Source organism: Leucopleurus acutus (genome assembly GCF_964270905.1).
Source record: "Leucopleurus acutus genome assembly, chromosome: 1".
In the NCBI taxonomy this organism is placed as follows: domain Eukaryota; kingdom Metazoa; phylum Chordata; class Mammalia; order Artiodactyla; family Delphinidae; genus Leucopleurus; species Leucopleurus acutus.
In genome coordinates this window covers 62670305-62691521 of record NC_139142.1, presented here as the reverse complement: position 1 = coordinate 62691521, position 21217 = coordinate 62670305, and the positions used below count along the sequence as shown (strand labels likewise).

General features: G+C 34.4%; 1 protein-coding gene across 1 annotated transcript in view; it reads right to left on the bottom strand.

Moving 5' to 3' along the window:
* Positions 1–21217, bottom strand: part of RALGAPA1 (Ral GTPase activating protein catalytic subunit alpha 1) — a 220419-nt gene that overhangs the window by 58367 nt on the left and 140835 nt on the right. The window contains exons 31-34 of the mRNA XM_082844727.1: positions 16298–16432; positions 15153–15336; positions 8203–9067; positions 5660–5731 (exon numbers count right to left, since the gene is read on the bottom strand). Coding sequence (XP_082700853.1) covers positions 5660–5731; positions 8203–9067; positions 15153–15336; positions 16298–16432 — 1256 coding nt within the window. The remainder of the gene's footprint in view (positions 1–5659; positions 5732–8202; positions 9068–15152; positions 15337–16297; positions 16433–21217) is intronic.

The following is a 21217-nucleotide window of genomic DNA, read 5'->3' as shown; positions in this document are numbered from 1 at the left end:
AGAATAGGAAAATAGAAAGTATGAAGCAAATCAACAGTTGGTTCTTTGAAAAGATAAACCAATTGAGAAATAAATGTTATTGGGAAAACTGGACATTCACATGCAAAAGAATTAAACTGGACCCTTGTCTTACACCACTCACAAAAATTAACTTGAAATGGATTAAAGACTTAAATCTAAGACCTGAAACCATAAAACTCTTAAAATGAAAATAAAGGGTAAGCTCCTGGACATTGGTCTTGTCTATGATTTTATGGATATAACACCCAAAGCTCAAGCAACAAAAGCAAAACAAAACCAAAAATAAACAAGTGGGATCACATCAAACTAAAAAGCTGCACAGCAAAAGAAAGGATAAACAAAATGAAAAGGTAACTGACAGAGTGGAAGAAAATATTTGCAAATTACATTTCTGATAATGTAAGAAACTCATACAACTCAATTGCAATAAAACACTTATAATACAATTAAAAAATGGGCAAAGGACATGAACAGACATTTTTCTAAAAATGATAATCAAATGGCCAAGAAGTACATGAAAAAGTACTTAACATCACTAGTCATCAGGCAAATGGAAATGAAAAACCACACTGCAATATCACCTCACACCCAGTAGAATGGCTATTATCAAAAAGACAAGCGATAAGGGTTGGAGGGGATGTGGAGAAAAGGTAACCCTCGTGCACTGTTGGTGGGAATGTAAACTGGTGCAGTCAACTCTGTAAAAAGTATGGAGGGTCCTCAAAAAATTAAAAATAGAACTACCACGTGATCTGGCAATCTCACTTCTGGGAATAAATCCAAAGGAAATGAAAATACTAACTGGAAAGGATATCTGCACCCCTGTGTTCACAGAAGCATTATTTACAATAGCCAAGGTATGGAAACAATCTAACTGTCCACCGATGGATGAATGGATTAAGAAAATGTGGTATTTACAATGGAATTCAACCATAAAAAAGAAGGAAATCCTGGCATTTGTGACAACATGGTTGAACCCTGAGGGCATTATGCTAAGAGAAATAAGTCAGACAGAGAAAGACAAATATTGCATGTTCTCACTTATATGTGAAATCTAAAAAATCTAGATTCACAGAAACTGAGATCAGATTGGGCGGAGGATGGGTAAAGGGGGCCAAAGGGTACAAATTTCCAGCTATGGGATGAAAAAGTTTGGGGGTGTAATGTACATTACAGTTACTATAGTTAACAATACTGTATTGTATATTTGAAAGTTGCTATGAATGGATTTTTACAGTTCTCACGACAAAAACTGTAACTAAGTGGAGTGATGATGTAGTAACTAACGTTGTGGTAATCATTTTGCAATATATAAAAATCATTATGTTTAAACCTTAAACTTACACGATGTTATATGTCAATTATATCTCAAAACAGCTAGAGGTCAAAAAAAAATGTTGAAGGGATGACATGGGAATACAGAAATTAATTATATATATAAAAAAAAAGAAAAAGAAAAGCCCTATAAAACTGAGAAAAGGAATGCAGTAGAGAATTATGACACCATGTATGAATCTCTACTAAGTATCTTTTGAAATCTCAGTGAAATTGAGTTTTGTAAAAAAAAAAAAAAAAAAAAGCCCTGAAATTGACCTAAGAGGTAAAAGAAAAACTGAAAAAACTAATAATGATGAAACAAATGGAAATAATTCGAAATTCTACTAATTCTTCCAAATTTTCAAATAGATAATATTCATTTTATGAATCTGGCTGTAATGTTAATTTTGAAAACATTAGAACAGGCAAAAAATTAACTATAAAATATTCTAATAGATGAACCATGCCCTAATTAAAAATGAAATTCTAATAAATTTAACCCAACAGGAAGTCAAAGGATCCAGTAAAGTTTATCCCAAGAATGCAAGAATTATTTAATATTAGCAGTCTAGTTAATATACATCAACTAGTTAAGAAAGCAAAAGCTGAATATAAAAATATATAAAAACCTGAATAGATGCTGAAAAGGATTCTGATAACATTTAACTACCTTTCTTTATGAAATCTGCTAGAAAACAGGCTACCTTCTCAGAATGATAAAAATGATCTATTTCAAACGTAACAACCAATATTTTACTTAAGTATGAAACAGAAGAGTCATTTCCATTAAAAGCAGAAAAGACAAGGATGACCACTCTTCCTATAACTATTTAACACTGTAGTGTCAGTTTTAGTCAGTACAATCAGACATGATGATATAAGAAAATAATGGCATAACTTTTCGAAAGGAGATGACTTGCAGAAAACGATTATATAACTAAGCGAATCCTAAGAGTGAGACAACTATAAAATGTTTAAAATCAACAAGAGAGGGACTTCCCTGGTGGCACAGTGGTTAAGAATCTGCCTGCCAGAGATCAGCTCAGTGCTTTGTGACCACGTAGAGGGGTGTGATAGGGAGGATGTGAGGGAGACGCAAGAGGGAGGAGATATGGGGACATATGTATATGTATAGTGATGCACTCTGTTATAAAGCAGAGACTAACACACCATTGTAATTATACTCCAATAAAGATGCTTAAAAAAAGGGGGGGGGGAATAAGAAAAAAGAAAAAAAAAGAGAAATAAGACTTAAAATAAAATTGAAATAATAAAATTAGTATATTTAATCAAAAAAAAAGAATCTGCCTGTCAATGCAGGGGACACGGGTTCGAGCTTTGGTCCATGCCATGGAGCAACTAAGCCCATGCGCCACAACTACTGAAGCCTGTGCACCTAGAGCCCGTGCTCTGCAACAAGAGAAGCCACCACAATGAGAAGCCCGTGCACCGCAAGGAAGACTAGCCCAACTCGCCACAACTAGAGAAAGCCTGCGCACAGCAACAAAGACCCAATGCAGCCAAAAATAAATAAATAAATTTATTAAAAAAAAAAAACGAGAGAATTCATTAAAGTACCTGGATACAAAATATAATGGGGGGAAGATTCTACTCAGAATAGCAACACAAAAGTAAAACACCCCTAAAGGTAATGTCTGGGTATCAGAATAAATAAAAAACACTCCATGATTGTGAATGGGAAGAATGATGATAATAAATGTGTTTATTCTTCCCATAGGAAAGTTTTATTGCAAATCAAATCAAAATAGCAATGGGATTTCTTTTTCTGGAAAACAACAGCATAATTCTAATCAATAACATGTTTCTGGAAGACAAAACAGGCGAGAACATCTAAGAAAAGAAGAATGTGTGTGGGTGGGGTGAGCAAGAAGACTGAGCCTATCAGATACTAAATTATTAAGCTACAATAAATTAAACAGTAACATCTCCACAAAATTGATAGACCAATCAATAGAAATGAACAAATAGCTTTGAAACAGCTTAATATTTGATAAAAACAATATCAAATCAATGGGAAAGATATGGATTATTTAACAAATTATAGAAACAGACTATTTTCCAACATTCAAGGTGGTTCCATTTCTCATTCCATAAATCAAAATGCATTCCAGAAGGAATAAAGAATTAAATATAAAATAATTACCACTCTAACCAAATACTTAAAAATCTAGAAGGAAATGTAATAATGTTTAATTGATTTCAAGATAGAACTCTCTAAGCACAGCAAACAATTGAAGAAATTAAAAACAAAAAGATTGAGAGATATAATTACTACATAAAAATGGGTTGTTAAACAACCTGTAGTTGTTGAAAACTGAAAGCCAAACGACAAACTAGAACTCCCACCATAAATACAAAAGTTAATCCTTAACACATACACATACGTAAAAGAGCTCTTACAATTAAGAAAAATTCCTAAATAGAAAAACAGAAAAAGGACACTAAGAGAGAATTTAGAAATTTTTTACAAATATATGAAAAATATTAACTTCACTAGTAATTAAAAACTATAAATTAACGAGATACCATGATTTGCCCCTCAAATTATAAAGGTTAAGAAAATGTCATCAATATCGTTTGCTGGACAGGCTGAAGTTATACAACATTGGTAGGATTAGAAATCAGTACTTAATGGAAAGCAATTTTATATATGGCCTGAAATAAGTCCTTATGCTTTGACCTAATAATTCTATTTCTAGGAATCTATTCTAGGGCAAGAAATTAAAAACAACTCAAATGTCCAAAAATCATAGAACTTGGTGCCATAGAATTTTTTTTGAAGAATATCAAAATGGCTGAGAAAATGCTTATATAGAGTTTTTTAAAAGACATAACTTACTATACATTACTATGATTCCAGTTTTGTAAAACAAACAAAAATCATACATATGTCTATCAAAAAGAAAGACTGAAAATATATAAAGAAATGCTAACAAGTCTTATGAATAACAATAGTTTTATTTTTGTTTTATATTTTCTATAATCAAAGGAATTATACATTATTTAAAAAAATTATTCTGAGAAAAGCTAAAAACAACAAAAACCAGTTAGGAATGACAGGAAATGAATAAAAAATTATATTTTTCTATAAATTTGGTAGTAAAAGGCATGAAAGGGATGTACTATAGCTTGAAAGGATAGTAACTGAGGAGAGTTGTTTTGTTTTGTTTTAAAGGCAGATAACAAACATGCTTATGGTAAGAGAAGTAAGTAGAAATACAAGATAAAGAAGGGATAACTTTCTGAAGATCCTACAGCAGGCTGAGAAAGTAGGAAGCAGAAGTATATAAAGAAAAAAAGGCTTTTCTGATGCGGAAAGTGAGCAAGAGAAGATGGCTCAATACAGAAAATTTTAAAAGACGAAGATGTAAGGCCTATTTGTTTTGATGTGGGAAAGGTCTGAATCATCTTCACTTTGCATTCCTGTAGAATAGTGATGGCAGGGTGAATGGCTTGTTACAAACTAGTTTCCCAATTGTCAGAATCACTGGATTTAATTAATGAACATATGTGACTAACCTGTGTTAAAATGTGAATGTGTGGAGGAAGAAGAAAGGTTAAGAACTACTGTTCTAGCAGATTGTCTTTCACATAGGTCAAACCTTTGAAGTGAATTCTTACGAGGTTAGAGTAGAGATGACCTTTTGACTATAATGCTAGGCTTGAGGAACAAAGAAGTGGTTTATAACAATTACTCTGAGAAGTAAAGTAAAAGTGAACAAGGGATAAAAAATTTGCCAAACAGCAGAGATGGCATTGTTGAAGTAAAGGTGCATGAATATACAGTAACTCTCTATATCACACGTTTGATAATTTTCTCTAGTAATATACTGCTGCCCAGGAGTAGAGAAAGCAGTCGTTAGGAATGATTCTAATTAGAGAACTGGTTATGGAAATATATATATGTGTGTATATATATACTTAAGCAGAAGAACAGTTTTGAGGGTGCAAGATAAGGCATTTTAAAAATGGTTGACAATATGTGAGTTTGCTGAACAGAAAGGTAAGTGGAATCAGAGCTGGGTGGACAAACTGACTGTGGGAACAGGAAAAGCAAAAAACTGAAGACAAAAGTATAAAACACCAGTCAAGTGTTTATTATTTATAAACAATCCAAAGATACCAAACATTTAAATGCAGCTGTATGTTTTTCTAAAAATGGTATTTCTAAGGTATATATAAATGAAAAACAGTTTCTGCTCAGAAAGTTATAATTCAACAATACAGTATTATTCACACATGAACAGAGAAATACCTGACAGGTGACAGAGATAAACCTGAAAATTTCCCAACAACTTACCACTGTCTTGAGTCCAAGTTCCTAAGTTCTCTAAGTAGTTTTTCATTTTTCTTCAGGAGATGAAAGCTCCTCCTAAATAGAGAGATTTATAAACATTTTCATCACGTTTGCAGTGAATGACATGACAGTTCTGGAAATACTTTCCAGTCTACTCATGCAACTCTTATACTTTTCTTGCCTTTTCATACTTCTAACACAAAGGAGAACAGACCCTAAAAAAAATGTAAAGAATATATGTCATTATTTCTACCCAGGCCCTCATACATTTCTGCTAGTGGATCATAATCTACTGGCCACTTAAATGTTTCCTTGCAGATGCTGTGAGTTTCCCAAACTCATATTCAGGGAAATGGATAAAAATACTTATAGGTTCCTTCTCAAGAGTTTCATAAAAATATGTGAGAAAGTTGTTCCTCATGAGAAATAAAATATTCACAAAATCTAAATCATTACCAAATAAGGATGTGTAATCCAGATGGAATTTGTTTTTTTTCTTGTTTTACATTATATGTATTTTTCTACACTACAAAGCAGTGTGTAAATTTTACCAAATACATTACATAGTTGCTAAATTATGTATAAATTATATTCATGAAATCAATGCTTGCTGTGGTAAAATATAGCTTCCCATCTTTAATTTTTCTCAAGAGACAATGTATGGACCATTCCACAGCAAAAGAGAGTAGAATGAATTTATATTAGTGGCAATTACCTGTATGTGGACATACCATAAGGCAAATTGCTTTCCTGATATAACATGGCTTTCCCATAAGGCAGAGGATACGCCCTTCTAATAAATGGAAGGGTTTAAACCAAGTAAGATTATAAACACTAGGTAAGCAAGTAGAATTCCAATTCAGTGCTTCACATGCATTTGAATTACTTTAAGATTTATTCATCCAGTGATATCTGAGCTCCCCTTCTACTACAAACTGAACAAAAACAATACATTCAATAATGCTTCTTCTTCCACTTCCCTACAGCTTTTAGTATCATAGAAATTTTAAAAATCAATTTTAAAGATAAATTTTAAAATATTTTTAATATTTAAAAATATTAATAATGCTTTACACTAGTGTACAATTTTAGTATTTTATGTACATTATCTAATTTAATTCTTATCATCATGTGAGGTAGGAGTTATTTCCTCAATTTGCAGACTGTAACCCGAGGCTCAAAGTTTAAGTGACTCTAACCTGGATCTTTTGCTTTAAGTCTCATGCCTTTTCATTTAACTCCTACTTAACTTACTTCAAAACTGTGTGTAAAGAATGAGGTTTTCAATGAGGTTTTGCAATATGCATAAGAGAAAACAAAATTTAAAAAAATGAAATCCAGATTCTTTTCTTGATTTGATGCTAAATCCTGAGTTAATTTCTCTGATACAAACAAGAAATGATCATATCGCTGTTTTTCTAAAAAAAAAGTTAGGCTTATGTGCCATAATAAGAAATATACATTTGGGCTGTATCCCCAGTTCCTGACACAGAGGTCCTAAAACCCTTGTAATTTCCTGAGTGCTGGAGGTAACAGGAGAGTCTTACACAGACCTCCTAAAACCTTTAGAATTTCCTGGATAATAAGAGCATCTTTTGTTCTAATAAGGTGACTCTTGGTGGTGTCCCGGATAACTTCAGGATGGTGCCTCATCACCAGAAAGAGCAAGCCATGATTAGGATCTTGAAACTTTCAGCCCCACCTCTGGGGAGAGAGAGGAACTGGAGACTGAGTTAATAATCAATCATGCCTACATGATAAGACCTCCGTGAAAATCCCTAAATTATGGGATTTGGAGAGCTTCCAGGTTGGTGAACACATTCAGGGTGCTGGGAGGGTGGCACACTGCAACTCCATAGGGACAGAAATTTCCACACTTGGAATCCTTCCAGACTTTACCCTATGTCCCTCTTCACCTGGCTGTTCATCTGTATTCTTTAACTATCCTTTGTAATAAACTGATAAATGTAAGTAAATGTTTTACGAATCATTATAGTTAATTTTCATACCCAAGAAGGGGGTTGTAGGAACCTCTGATTTACAGCCAGTTGCCCAGAAGTATGGGTGACCCAGACCTGCAATTGATGTCTAAAGTGGGGGGCAGTCTTGTTGGTCTGAGCCCTTCACTTGCCTGTGCTAACTCCAGGTATTGTTGAAACTGCTTGGTGTGGAAAACTCACACATTTGGTGTTAGAAGTGTTATAAGAAAAAACAGTTTTTCCTATTAGCTTACATGAAGGTTGGAAAAAACAAGATTTTTTTCAATTATATGAGCTATGAGTTCTAAGTCAGATAGTTATACTAGTCATTATGAAAATGTTAAAGTTAATTTATTACATTAAGTTATCTTTTTATTCCCTTGAAACCTGATTATGACTCAGTAGACGCAAAAAAAAAAAAAAAAAAAAAAAAATCTGCCCACTGGTCAAAGAACTAATTGGTAGGTAAAATTTAGCGAGGGAAACAACAGAGACTAAAATGCTGATCATAAGATGAATAAGACTGATATTTTTTTAAAAAAGGAAAAATTTCTCCTTTATTCTTACCTTTTGTCCCAGGAATTCATTCCCAATATACTAAGAAGCAATCTGCAATAATAAAATGCTGACTGAGGTTTCTGAGGTGTTGGTTCATCTTGCTCCACAGCTTTCATGTTTAAGTCATTAAAGTGTTTCTCAACAAATTCTTTTTCCTCTGTATGCTGCTTAAGGATAGCGTTAATAACATCATTTTCCTGTTTTTCAGAAATGCACACAGGCTGTGGAGCAGGAATATTAAGTGAGACTCCAGTCCTCTGTAAGCATTCAGGACTAGTTACACCTAAATACTGCAAAAGCTCGTCAAGAACATCTTCTTCATCTCTTATTGTATCCCAAGTTGGTACAGTTTCTCTAAATCTTCTTCTAAACTGGAGGGAAACCCCATCTTTAACTGTTATATCTTCTAAGCATTCATGAGATGTAGAAGGCTCTTCTGGCTTCTCTTGGTGAGACAATGAAAGTATAAGAGATGTAGGTTCTGACAAACCACTTACAAGAGGTGGTCCATACAGGATGGCAGAATCCCATGAATATTTTCCAGAAAGATCACGTACTATAATCCTGACATTTGAATTGGCTGATGCAAGGCCAGCAGATAAACCTCCTCCAGGTATACTCTCTTCAGATCTGATCTGGATACAGGACACTAAGGTGGTATTGTTCAACACAAAGAACTGAATATTTGGACTCTCAAAGAGTTCAGGAGAAAGTTCAGTGCTTTCACTGTAATGATTGTCGTGATTTTCACACACCTGACTTGTTAACATAGCAGGACCACCACTCATTGGATAATGGCCCAAGTGATTTACCAGATGTGTAATAACAGTGCGGGCAGCTATAGAGATTAATCCTTGTTGCATTTGAATTTTCACTAGAAATAAAAAAATATAATAAGTGAGTGGGAATACTGCTGCTTCCTAGGAAGTCATATAAGAATGAAACATTAGACAACAAATGGGGATTCCATCACATTATCAAAATCACATTCAAATATTTGAGTAAATATTAATATTTTCAATTTAGAGTATGTACTACAAGAATGATAACGAAGAAGAAAACTGTTCTTTGATGAAGTTTTGTTCATTTTTATAAGAAAGCCCTCTGAAAATTTTGCTTATGGATTCATAATTTAAACTAAGGCTCTTAAATGTACATCATACCTTCAAAGAAGGTTCAAAGTGTTATAAATCACTTGAAATCACTTAGCACCCAGATTAAAAAGTCAATGAAATCCAACTGTTAAGTTTCTTATATTATGAGGAGATTCAGAAACATAGTTTGCAGCATGCCTTAAATGGCATTTAATTATGGCTTTTATGGATGATGTAAAAGTGTCAGAAAAAAGTGATCTTTCACTAAACTTTAGGAGTCAGGATCAATTTAAATAGTGAGTCAGTGTAGCCAGCATATGCCAAGGAAACTTTATTTTAAAGGAAAAAATATTTTATGGCCTGCTTATTTTTCTAAGGCATTAAAGAGATCAGGAGCATATCTATATGAGTAACTTAAAAACAAACAAACATAGGAAATGGTAAAAACAGAAAACTCAGAGAACATAGTAGTAAGAGGCCTGAAGAGGCAAGGTGCCTAATGTCACGACCTGAAGGAGGAGGAAAAAGGAGGGGAGGGTGGAAGGAAAACAAAGAATACAGAAAGAGAGTAAAGGGAGAAAGGAGGAAGTGCAGATAGACAATAACTTGTCCAAGCCCACTAGCCAAAGACTGCCAGTGTGATTCTATAGAGGGTTGATGTGGAAGCCACTTATGTAATGAGTGGTGTCAGGAAGTGGGGACAACTGGGTTAACTTGATACTTTTCATCTAGGAGGTGGGAGGAGAGTTGTCATTAGTAAAGACATACTAATCATTCATGTTAGAAGAGGGCGTTCAGTTGTGTGTTTGTGTGTGTTGATAGTGTTCTTGTCTGTCTTATATACAAGGTTACAGAATAATCATGTCTCTGTATTATTCTACCACAGTGATATTGTCTGAGCATTGTTGTATTCTGAAAGTTAATCATTTGGGAATACTATGGCCTGGCTACCAGAATAAATATAGATTTGAAAATGTCCTGATGATCAAAGTACTAGCTACATAAAATAAATTCCTTAATTTCGAGTGTACTTTGTGATGAATTTCAGTAACTATATAGAATTGTAGATATAGATATAGATATAGATATAGAATGTAGATATAGATATAGATGTAGAATGTAGATATAGATGTAGATATAGATGTAGAATCAATATATAGTAAATATATATTGTAATACATAGTACTTTGTGATGAATTTCAGTAACTATATAGAATTGTAGATATATAGATATAGAACGTAGATATAGATATAGAATGTAGATATAGATATAGAATCAATATATAGTAAAATTCTCACATCAAAGGAAGATAAATTTTATTTCATGTAAATTATACCTCAATAAACTCAACTTTATAAAGTTTATAAGGGAACTAGGTTGTGCACTGCTGATATGATTACTTAAAAAGAGGCAAGAAAGAAGAACAATGTTATATTTTCGAGGTTGTAGCCCTCAAGATTCAGAACCGACACCACTGGGTACAGGCAAAGAGTCAGCAACAAATCAGCTGCTATGCCATTAATACCAATAACATCTTCTCCATTATTCCAACTCTAAAAAAGAACAGTTTTCTGTGGACTTTGGTTGATTTTGAAATGTTACTGAGTGTCAAACTTTTAATCTTCCGTAATCAAGTTTTATTTTACATACATGTATATATAAACATTTTCAGTTTACTTAAAAAGTTCCAATTACATTGAGCTGTTCTTTGATGATAGTATGGCTACCTCTGAAAATGAGCTATTCAACACTAGATAACAACACTAAATGATTAACCTTAATTCAATCCTACATTTTCAAGACCTATTATGGTAAAGTAAAAAGATATGCCACTGAATGATGAGAAACAGAGGGGTGATTTGAATCTAGTCCCTGCTTTTGCTTCTCTAATTATAGCTTAGATTTTAATGAGTGTTCACACCGTAAGAGGCCTTGCAGATAATCTAGCCAATACTTCTCATTTTGCACTTGAGGGTTCACAGAAATTCACTGATTACACTTAAAAAATAAATTAAGATTTCAGAAGTAGGTAGAAGCATTTTCTTTCCTAAGCTGCTTCTCCAAATTCAGGATATATATATATATATACATATATATATTTATATAAAGGGACAGAAACCTCTCAACTTGTTAATTTGGCAGTTAGGTTTATTTAGATTTATTTTTGAATCGTAAGCTACAGAACATACACATCTTTCTTCTATATATCTTAGATATAAAGAAAACATATGAAATTCTCTAATGTAGAAATTCAAAATGAAATTCTAAAATAACCAGCCTTGTGAGAAAATGCAAAATGAAGATATCGATGCTTCTAAGGCTTTGTGTAACTAGCATTCATTTAAAAAAGTCTATTCAAGGTTGTCTTTTCATATTGTCAGATTAAACAAACCCTACAGCATTTGCAGCAAACCCGTAATTACTGATTATTATGGCATACAAAAGCAGCAAGACATAAAAAGCTGCTGCAATTCACTGCACTGTAATAGAACATGCAGAGGAAGTTAATTTTGGCAAATGCTTTAAATATGAGCTTTGCATAATATGTATAGGTGAAACTATAATTAAGACAGAATGAATTCTTTGGAGCCTCCTTTCACTCTGACCCTGCAAATGATGACTTTTTGCTAATAAGACTACTGCCATTTGACAAAAAGCCAACTTCACTACCTTGCTTTATTCTTCAGTAAATTTAATAATTACAGCTACTCCTGCCAATAATTCTCAAATCAGACTTGTTCAATCCAATACTGAGCTTATTAGGGACACTCTATGTTTAGAAATCTTTGGCCAAAAAAGTACTTGAAGATGATGAAGCATGCCTTAGACAAGGGCACAATGATTAGCCATTTCTGCCACATTAAAAAAAACCCACAGCATGTAGTCACTACAGACCACAGAATCACCTGCTGCTAGCTCACAGCTGTTCCTAAAAGGTTCTGCATTTATCTGGTCCTTAATACCTTTAAGAAAGTCCAAAGGGAACAACTTTAATACATTTAGAGAATAGCACCCTACAGAGTATTTGGTATCAATATAAAGCTCATCTGTTTAAAACCTTTACACTTTTCTGTCTTTTACAGTGACTGTTAATGGCACAGTAAATTTGCATGAAATACATTAAAACTTCCCTTTACATAAGTAAACTATTTATTTCACTGTTTAAGAAATACACTATCCTGCCCTGAATCAAACTTTATCATTTTACACCTTTAAAAATGCAAAAAGCAAAGAATATTTTCATATAACTTTGTCCTTAAGTAAAAAAAACACTGTATTGTACTATGCCAAATCTAAAGAAATAATTACGTCACCTGTATCAATTATTGTCTGAATTATTTTTCCTATATTCCTATTTCACTTGTATATATGTGTTCTAGACAAATTATCAGCTATTTGTGATCAACCCAAAACCCTAGCCCTGTTTCCTTGATGTGTAACTTTATATCTTCACTTGCATTCTATGTCATCAATCCATTACCATGGCCACATCCTAAATGTTTTAATCATTTATAACTATTCTGCCTTTAAAAATCAAACTCTTCCTTGATAGTTTACTCTTTGACCACAACCTCCTAGTCTAGTGATTTCCCAATTTTGTTTTGTAGAGCCTGGGAGAGGGCTGTTGCCATGAATGGGAGAGAAGTCAGCACAATCCCTGCTGCAGCTCTACTTTAAAAAGTTTTACAAAGTGGACTTCCTTGTGAAATTTATTTGAAGAGGTTCCACTGCTTAAAAACTCATTTAATAAACCACTGTCCTAACATACTGATATGCTCTGTGGTTCTCAACCTTGGCTGCATATTAATCACCTGCAGGGTTTTAAAAATCCCAGCAATCCCAGATCAATATATCAAAATCTCTACGGACGGGACCAGACATCAGTATTGTAATATGCAGCCAAGGCTGAGAATCACTGTTCTAATTTGTTATTAACAACCACATCTACTTTCTGCATCACCTCTACTTTCTTCCAGTTTATTACCCATTTCCTAGCATCAGTTCAATCCTTACCAACCCTAGATTCTATAACTAAACCATATAGCAACATTCTGAAAGCCATTGTTCCCTTGTATATCTGCCAGGTCCACCTTACTGAATGTTGACTGGTGCAACCAAAATTTTGCAGTTTCCATTTTCTACTGGGCCCTCAGTAACTTCTGTCAGTCCCCTTAATTTACTTCCACCTTCTTCTTTCTGGTCGCAGAGGAAGGGCTAATATTAACACCTAATCTTTCCAGCTCACCTCTCAGGAACTTCACTCTATTAATGATCCCCTTACTAACTTCCTTCTCAGCTTATCATTGAGTTTAACTGTCTTTAGAACTCCTTTAATCCTGAATAATCTTTTAACTTATCTATTGTTTTATCATTTTTCTTTGCTTTTTTAAAATAAAAAAGTCAAGCTTTTTTAAAGAGCACTTTTGACAGATGGCTCTACTTCCTTAACTTCTGCTTGCTCTTCAACCCACAGCCATCCACTTCTGTCTCCTACTTTTCTGCTGAAACTAAAGTAGATATATTTGTCAGTCTTTTTGTACTTGATATCTCTATCATTTAATACCATTGGCCAGTCTTTAAAAAAATCTTTCTCTTCTCTTTGTTTCTGAGAAACTACTCTCTCCTGGTTTTCCTTCCTTTCCAACTTTTTCTTCTCAGAATACACACACCCATGTAAATACATATCCCTAACAAAGACCCCTCTGCTAAGACCTAGATCTGCATGTACAATCAATTGTACTAGATCTAGATCTCTTCATATGAATATCCAACAGGCACTCTAAGCTAAACCATTTCCAATACTGCCCTCCTGATTTTCCCTCCTAATCCTTTAAACTTTCTCATATTCTTAGTCTAGTTTAGGGAAAATATAACCAATTTAACCCTTTAGCAACTCTTGCTTGGCCTATCGCAACAGCATCATGATTGGTCTCTCTGATCCTGAGTTAACCACCCTAAAATCAATCTAACATACTAGAGATCAGCAAACTTTTTCTGCAAGGGGACAGAGAGTAAATTATCTTCAGCTTTATGGGCCATGCTATCTCTGTCCCAACTACTCAACACTACTATTACTACATAAAAGCAGCCATAATGACACACAAATGAAGAGCATGCATGTGTCTCAATAAAACTTTCTTTATAGAAACAGGTGGCAGGCATGGCCCATAGTTTGCTGACGCCTGTAAAATACTACTATCAAAGTGCTCTTAATACTAATTTTATCATGTATATCAGTGGGCCCCAACCTTTCTGGCACCAGGGACCAGTTTCATGAAAGAACTTTCCTGCGGATGGGGGGTGGGGTGTGGAGGGATGGTTCAGGCGGTAATGGGAGCGATGGGGAGTGGCAGATGAAGCTTCACGTGTTTGCCCGCTGCTCACCTCCTGCTCTGCGGCCCAGTTCCTAACAGGCCGCAGAACAGTACCAGTCCGTGGCCTGGGGGTTGGGGACCCCTGAGGTATATCACCTCCTTAAAACCCTTCAGTAATTGCTGGGTTCCTCTGGGCTACCCCTGTATCTTGAATGTACTTTTGTTTTAATATGTACTCACATCATAAGGTTACTTGTTTACATCTTTCCCTTTTATCAGAGAGTAAACTCTCTGAATGTAAAAACAATGTGGTTAAAAAACTTATCAGAATAACTCAGAAGTATAAAGGGAATGTCATCACATATAATCTTAGGAATTGTGTATCTGAAGTTGTTTCTTAAACTAAAAATGAACTTAGCTATAACGTACATGTCAAGGTAAACAATTACCAAGTAAGATACATTATCCTCCAGTATTTCTACCCAGGCCTCAAATCATACCTTGGGAGAACCCAAGCAACAATACTGTCCTGAAGAGAATTCATTTTACCTTCTGTTACTGGCTGGAGTTTAGAAGATCGTTCCGAATCAGGAGAGTGCAGAGGTTCAGGCTCTTTTAGGCTTTCCAAATGCATAAAAGGATCATAATCTACAGATGCCAAATCAGAGAGGCTTAATGGAAAATATCTTGGATTACTAAAACACTGAGATCCATAAACACACCCATGTAATACCTGAAAATACAGGGGAAAAAACATACCAAGTTTTCCTTTTAAGTGAAAATAAATACATAAAGAAAAAGGAGAAAACAAGTCAACTGCTAATACAAGTACTTGACAAAAATTTTAAATATTTAAACACTTAGCTCTTCAATCAAGGTAAAATTTAATCTAAAAAAGAATGAGCAAAATTTAACTAATGATTCTCATATTCAACAAAGACTTCTTTCAAAATTTTGCAATGAAACAACAGTGTCTTGTAAGAAGTACTTTTTAATTATCCCTAGGTACCATAAGATAAATCTATGTTCTTAGAAAACACCTAGCTCAGAGTTTCCCTGGTGGCGCAGTGGTTGAGAGTCCGCCTGCCGATGCAGGGGACACGGGTTAGTGCTCCGGTCCGGGAAGATCCCGCATGCCGCGGAGTGGGTGGGCCCATAAGCCATGGCCGCTGAGCCTGCGCGTCCGGAGCCTGTGCTCCGCAACAGGAGAGGCCACAACAGTGAGAGGCCCGTGTACCGCAAAAAAAGTAAATAAAAAATAATAATAATAAAAAAAAGAATCCACCTGCCAATGCAGGGGACACGGGTTCGACCCCTAGTCCGGGAAGATCCCACATGCCATGGAGCAACTAAGCCCGTGAGCCACAACTACTGAGCCTGCACTCTAGAGCCCGCAAGCCACAAATACTGAGCCCATGTGCCACAACTACTGAAGTCCGTGCGCCTAGAGCCCGTGCTCTGCAACAAGAGAAGCCACCACAATGAGAAGTCCATTCACCGCAGCTAAGAGTAGCCCCCGCTTGCCGTAACTAGAGAACGCCCAAGCACAGCAAGGAAGACCCAATGTACCCAAAAATAAATTTATTAAAAATAAATACCTAGCTATAAAACAATGAAAATGTAATACTAAGAAATGTTATTTCTTTAGGTTTTAAAAACCCTTGGTTACCAAATAATAAAGCAAAGAAGTTTACCTTATAAATACAGTTGAGGACAGATTTTTCTATTTTATCATTTTCTGCTCCTGTTGCATGGACTGGTTGGAGCAGTGTCTTTAGAGGTAAGGCCATGATCCAGTCCAGAAGGCACAGAAGTAAGGATACCACCAACTGAAACAACAACAAAAAAGATCATTATTATTGTAAACTCATAAAATAAGAGTTAAAAATTTAACAGAAATTCACCAACTTATCTTTTGTTTTCCAAAATGTATTTCAGGAACTATCAACTAAGTTCCACCATTAATATTTACCTAGACCTAAATGATTTTAAGATGTATATGAACATTACTGTGGGTTTCTCCCTTATATTTTAGGGCAAGCAAGCACAATGAAACCTTAAGCATAATAAAAACAGGAACATTAAAATTATTATTATTTTTTAATTAATTAATTAATTTTTGGCTGCGTTGGGTCTTCATTGCTGCACACAGGCTTTCTCTAGTTGCAGCGAGCGGGGGCTACTCTTCATTGTGGTACGTGGGCTTCTTATTGCAGTGGCTTCTCTTGTTGTGGAACACGGGCACTAGGTGAGTGGGCTTCAGTAGTTGTGACTCGCGGGCTCTAGAGCACAGGCTCAGTAGTTGTGGCACATGGGCTTAGTTGCTCCATGGCACGTGGGATCTTCCCAGACCAGTGATTGAACCCATGTCCCCTGCATTGGTAGGCGGATTCTTAACCACTGCGTCACCAGGAAAGTCCCCAAATTATTTTTAAACAAACATAAAAACACTGAGCTTAAAAGACAACAAACATCAATTAGCTATTCTTACGTAATGCACAAGAAATGGAACACAAATGAAAGGTTTTAGTTCATATGTATTACAATCATTTCCACATTTCTTTTCTAATTTAACACCTCACTGAGCAACCTGCCAGAAAGACTATCTTAACCACTTTCTGATACTCTTACTAATTACATTAAATGAATTTTTCTACTGGACACGTTTAAACTGATGGATGTTATAAACAAAACACTGTTATCTAAAATGTAGAGTAAAATAGCAGTATCTATGTGGTCCATTTTATTGAATAAAGAATCACAATTAGTACCATAAAAGTGTCAATCAAGTAGCAATAAGAGATACACTGATCTTTAGAATCAAAGACCAACTCTCCAACTCAAAGAGTAATGGTGGCCTAAATCTCACAACACACCCTCCAAAAGAACAATAAAGAACAAAAAGAACCAATAAAATATCACAAAACCCACATCCTCAGTATAACCAGAAAACAGAACATTCAAAATTCAATTATCTGTGAGTAGAAAATACACACAGCAAATCCAACAAGCTTTCACCCATTCTCCCACTGCAAGCTCTCATGAAGAGTGAGGGTAGTTTGGGTAAGCTGTAAAAGAGAGAAGGAAACCAGGTACAAACCAAAAAACCAAGCCCCCCAAAAAAGGTCTACCCTAAGTGTGAGAATAATGAAAAACATGTACTGGTAGATAGAGTACTGAGTAGAAGGAAAGTATTTAAAAGTACTGCAGGAAAGGTAATACTTTGGGGGAGAAAAATGTTAAAAGGGAATGGAGAGACACCTTGTGGAAAACATAATGTGAAAAGAAAAATGAAAAGAGGAATTTAAGACCTTGCAAGATTTTTACAATTTTTTTAAAACTGATGGTTCTGTAATTCCTCTCCCACCTTAGTGTCATCCAATGAAAACACTATACTTTGTTAAACTGCCAGAAGAGGGAGCTCTTGAAATAGGAATCTTATAAACCACCCCAAGCCACCAACCTTGTCCACAGAAATGCAGACAGTCTTCATCTATAAAAAACTACTATAAAAAGAAAACAGAAAATGAGAATCTTAAGCAATTCAGCTGATGAAAATTCCTGCCCACCAAAACCAATAAGGAAGCAGAAGAAAACTATAACACAACCTTCTAATCTAAATTAAATATTGTCAAATAAGCATTTAGGTATAGGGGACAACGAAAATCCCATCTTAAATCAGGAATTTAAAAAACTAAGAAGAAATAGACCAAAAAGGGAAGAATTGATTCAAGTCAGGAAAGAAAACTAAAAAAGGATAAAATGATATTAGAAATGAAGCCCAAGTTATAAGATGTCTAAGGAAGAATAAGTTAAAAAAAATAAAAAGAAAATTTAATAAGGGGTATTGAATAAAGAGAACAAAAGTGAGACAAAGAAAAAGGTAAAAAATATCACAGAGAAATGACTGGAATGGAAGACAGAAAAAGAATATCCTATTCACTTAAATGTGGAGTCCCCAAAATCTACATATTGACAAGGCCTACCAGATCCAGGACAAACTGACCTGCAATAATCAACTCTAATACATATCCTGGTAAAACTTGAAAAGTAAGACCTAAAAAAATAAATATATGTGTGTGTGTGTGTGCGTGCGTGTGTATGTGTGTATCTCCTTAGAGTCTCCAGGAAAAAACATGAAATAACTTACAAGGACAAGAGAATAAAAATGGCATCAGATTTCTCAAAAACAGTATACAAGCAAGGCAACATTAAAAAGAATAAAAACCTCAAGGAAAATAAGTGTGAACCAAGGATTCTTTTCAAGTATCTACTTGAAAAGTAGCTACTTTTCAAGTATCTTGTTGTTACAGAAAAAAATTTATGTATGCAAGAGCTTAGGGAATTCTGCATTCATGAGCCCATCTTGAAGAATAAAGATGAACTTCATTTAACCAAGAAGTTGACTGAGGAACTTCAGTAAAAAGTCTAACAGTGAGTATCTGATATATTTAGTTATGGATCTAAGATTTTTTAAAAATGTAGAGATGAGTGTAGAAGAATCATTTGTTATATGACATATGCTAAATGTTACGTGCAGACATAAAGGAACTAAAAATAAAGGTAAAGAGAGAGAAGAAAAGTAACATAAGCTCACTTATTAACATATAGGCAACACATGGGAGATAAAAGATACCATTAAATAATCACAAACCATATAGTATAAAAGGTTAAGAAAGCAAGGGAACAAAGGCATTAAAAAAAGTATACATATAAAGGTAACTACAAGAAAAAAGTACAAAGTTTCCTGAATACCAAAAGAATTTTAAGAACAAAGGAAATACATCATGCAGAGAAAGAAACAGAAAATATAATATGCATAATAATCATAAAATAGAATGACAGAGGTAAGATAAAAAATACAATATATCAAAAAAATGGGTTTAACTTGCCTAATAAAAGAAAAAGATTTTCAATTTGGCTCACAAAGCAAGACGCAAGTATGTGTTGTATTCAAGAGATATAGTTAAACAAAAAGATTCAGAAAGGCTAAAACTAAAGAGATGGAAAAAGGTACACCAGGCAAATTAGAATTCAAACCAAAAAGCATTAATGTTAAAGCTATAATTCAAAATGAAGATAAAACAGTTATGGATATCTATGTATAAAATAACAGTGACTACAAAGGAAAAACCACAGTAGATGCAAGGAAATATAGAAATATTAATAGAAGACTTTAACACACCATTCTCAGTACAAGACAGGTCAAGAAGACAAAATATAAACCACATTAACAAAAGTTGAGATCTTCAAAAATGTTTATCAATAGTAAAATGATTTTGTCACCAAAAGAGTTTGAAAACTGCTAGTATAGAAAGTTAAGAAACAGACCCAAGTAATTATGGAACTTGATTATTCATTAAGAGGCAAAGAGGAACTTTTTAATAAAGGGAACTCAGAAATCTGGTTATCCATTTAGGAAAACAACAAAAATTAGATCCCTATCTCAAAAGACAGAAAATAAACTTCAAATGGATGAGGGGTAAAAGTATAAACAATGAAGCTGTATAAGTACTAGAAGAAAACGTGAAAAGGTTTTCTACCTGTGGCTCAAAATCTAGATACCTAATGAAGTAAAAGATTGATAAATTGACTTACATAAAAAACTCCCTAATATGTAAACATCTGAGGGAAAAATACCAAAATCTGACTGAAAATGTAAAAACATATGAATGGACAATTCACAAAAATAAAGTAAAAAATTAGGCCATTAATAAATATGAGAAGATATTCAACTTCACTTATAAAAAAAGAAAGGTAAATGAACACTACACTGAAATACTATTGTTCCCCTATCAAACGGGCAAAAATTTAAAAATATGTCATACTCTGTGGTTAGGCTCTGGGGAAACATACGCTCATAGTATATGCTTGTAGGAATGCCAATATTTAACATAATTACAATATCTGTTTACCTTTTGACCCAGCAATTCCACTTCTAGGAATACACCCTGAAGACACATTCCAACAATGTAAAAATATACAGACATAAAGTTAGTCATTGCAGCATTGCTTGTAACTGCAAAATTCTGAAAATAATCTCTATGTCCATACATAGAAGAATGACTTGAATAAATTATGAAATTTATAAATTATGGTGCACTCCCTCAATGGAGTACTAATACTATACAGCTGCAAAAAAGAACACGGAAGACCTCTGTGAATTTATTTATTGTGAATTTCCAGAATATACTGTCAAGTGAAAAACCGAAAGTACCAATGAATATCTAAGACTATTATACTTTTGTGTAACAAACAGGAAGAAAAAGAAAATACAAATGTATCTGCTCATCTGTACAAAATAAAGAAAGGATGGATAAACCACAGACAAATAAATAAAAACAACAGGGATGGGGAAAAAAATCTCTAAAACGGAATATAAACAGCAACGTGCCTGTTAACAGCTGCTTCTTTGTTTCATATAGTTCTATGGGAGCTGTGAACGCAAGCCCTTTGGCTTTCAGAGCCAGGTGATTTGGGGACCTGTCCTTGGGTGGCAGGCTTAAAAGGTGGGGTGCTAGACGTATGGGCTAAACCCTTCTCTCCTCAGAGAGAAGGTGGAAATTGGGGGCTTCCTCCTGACTGTATGGAGCTCTGCTAGGGTGGGGTTTATG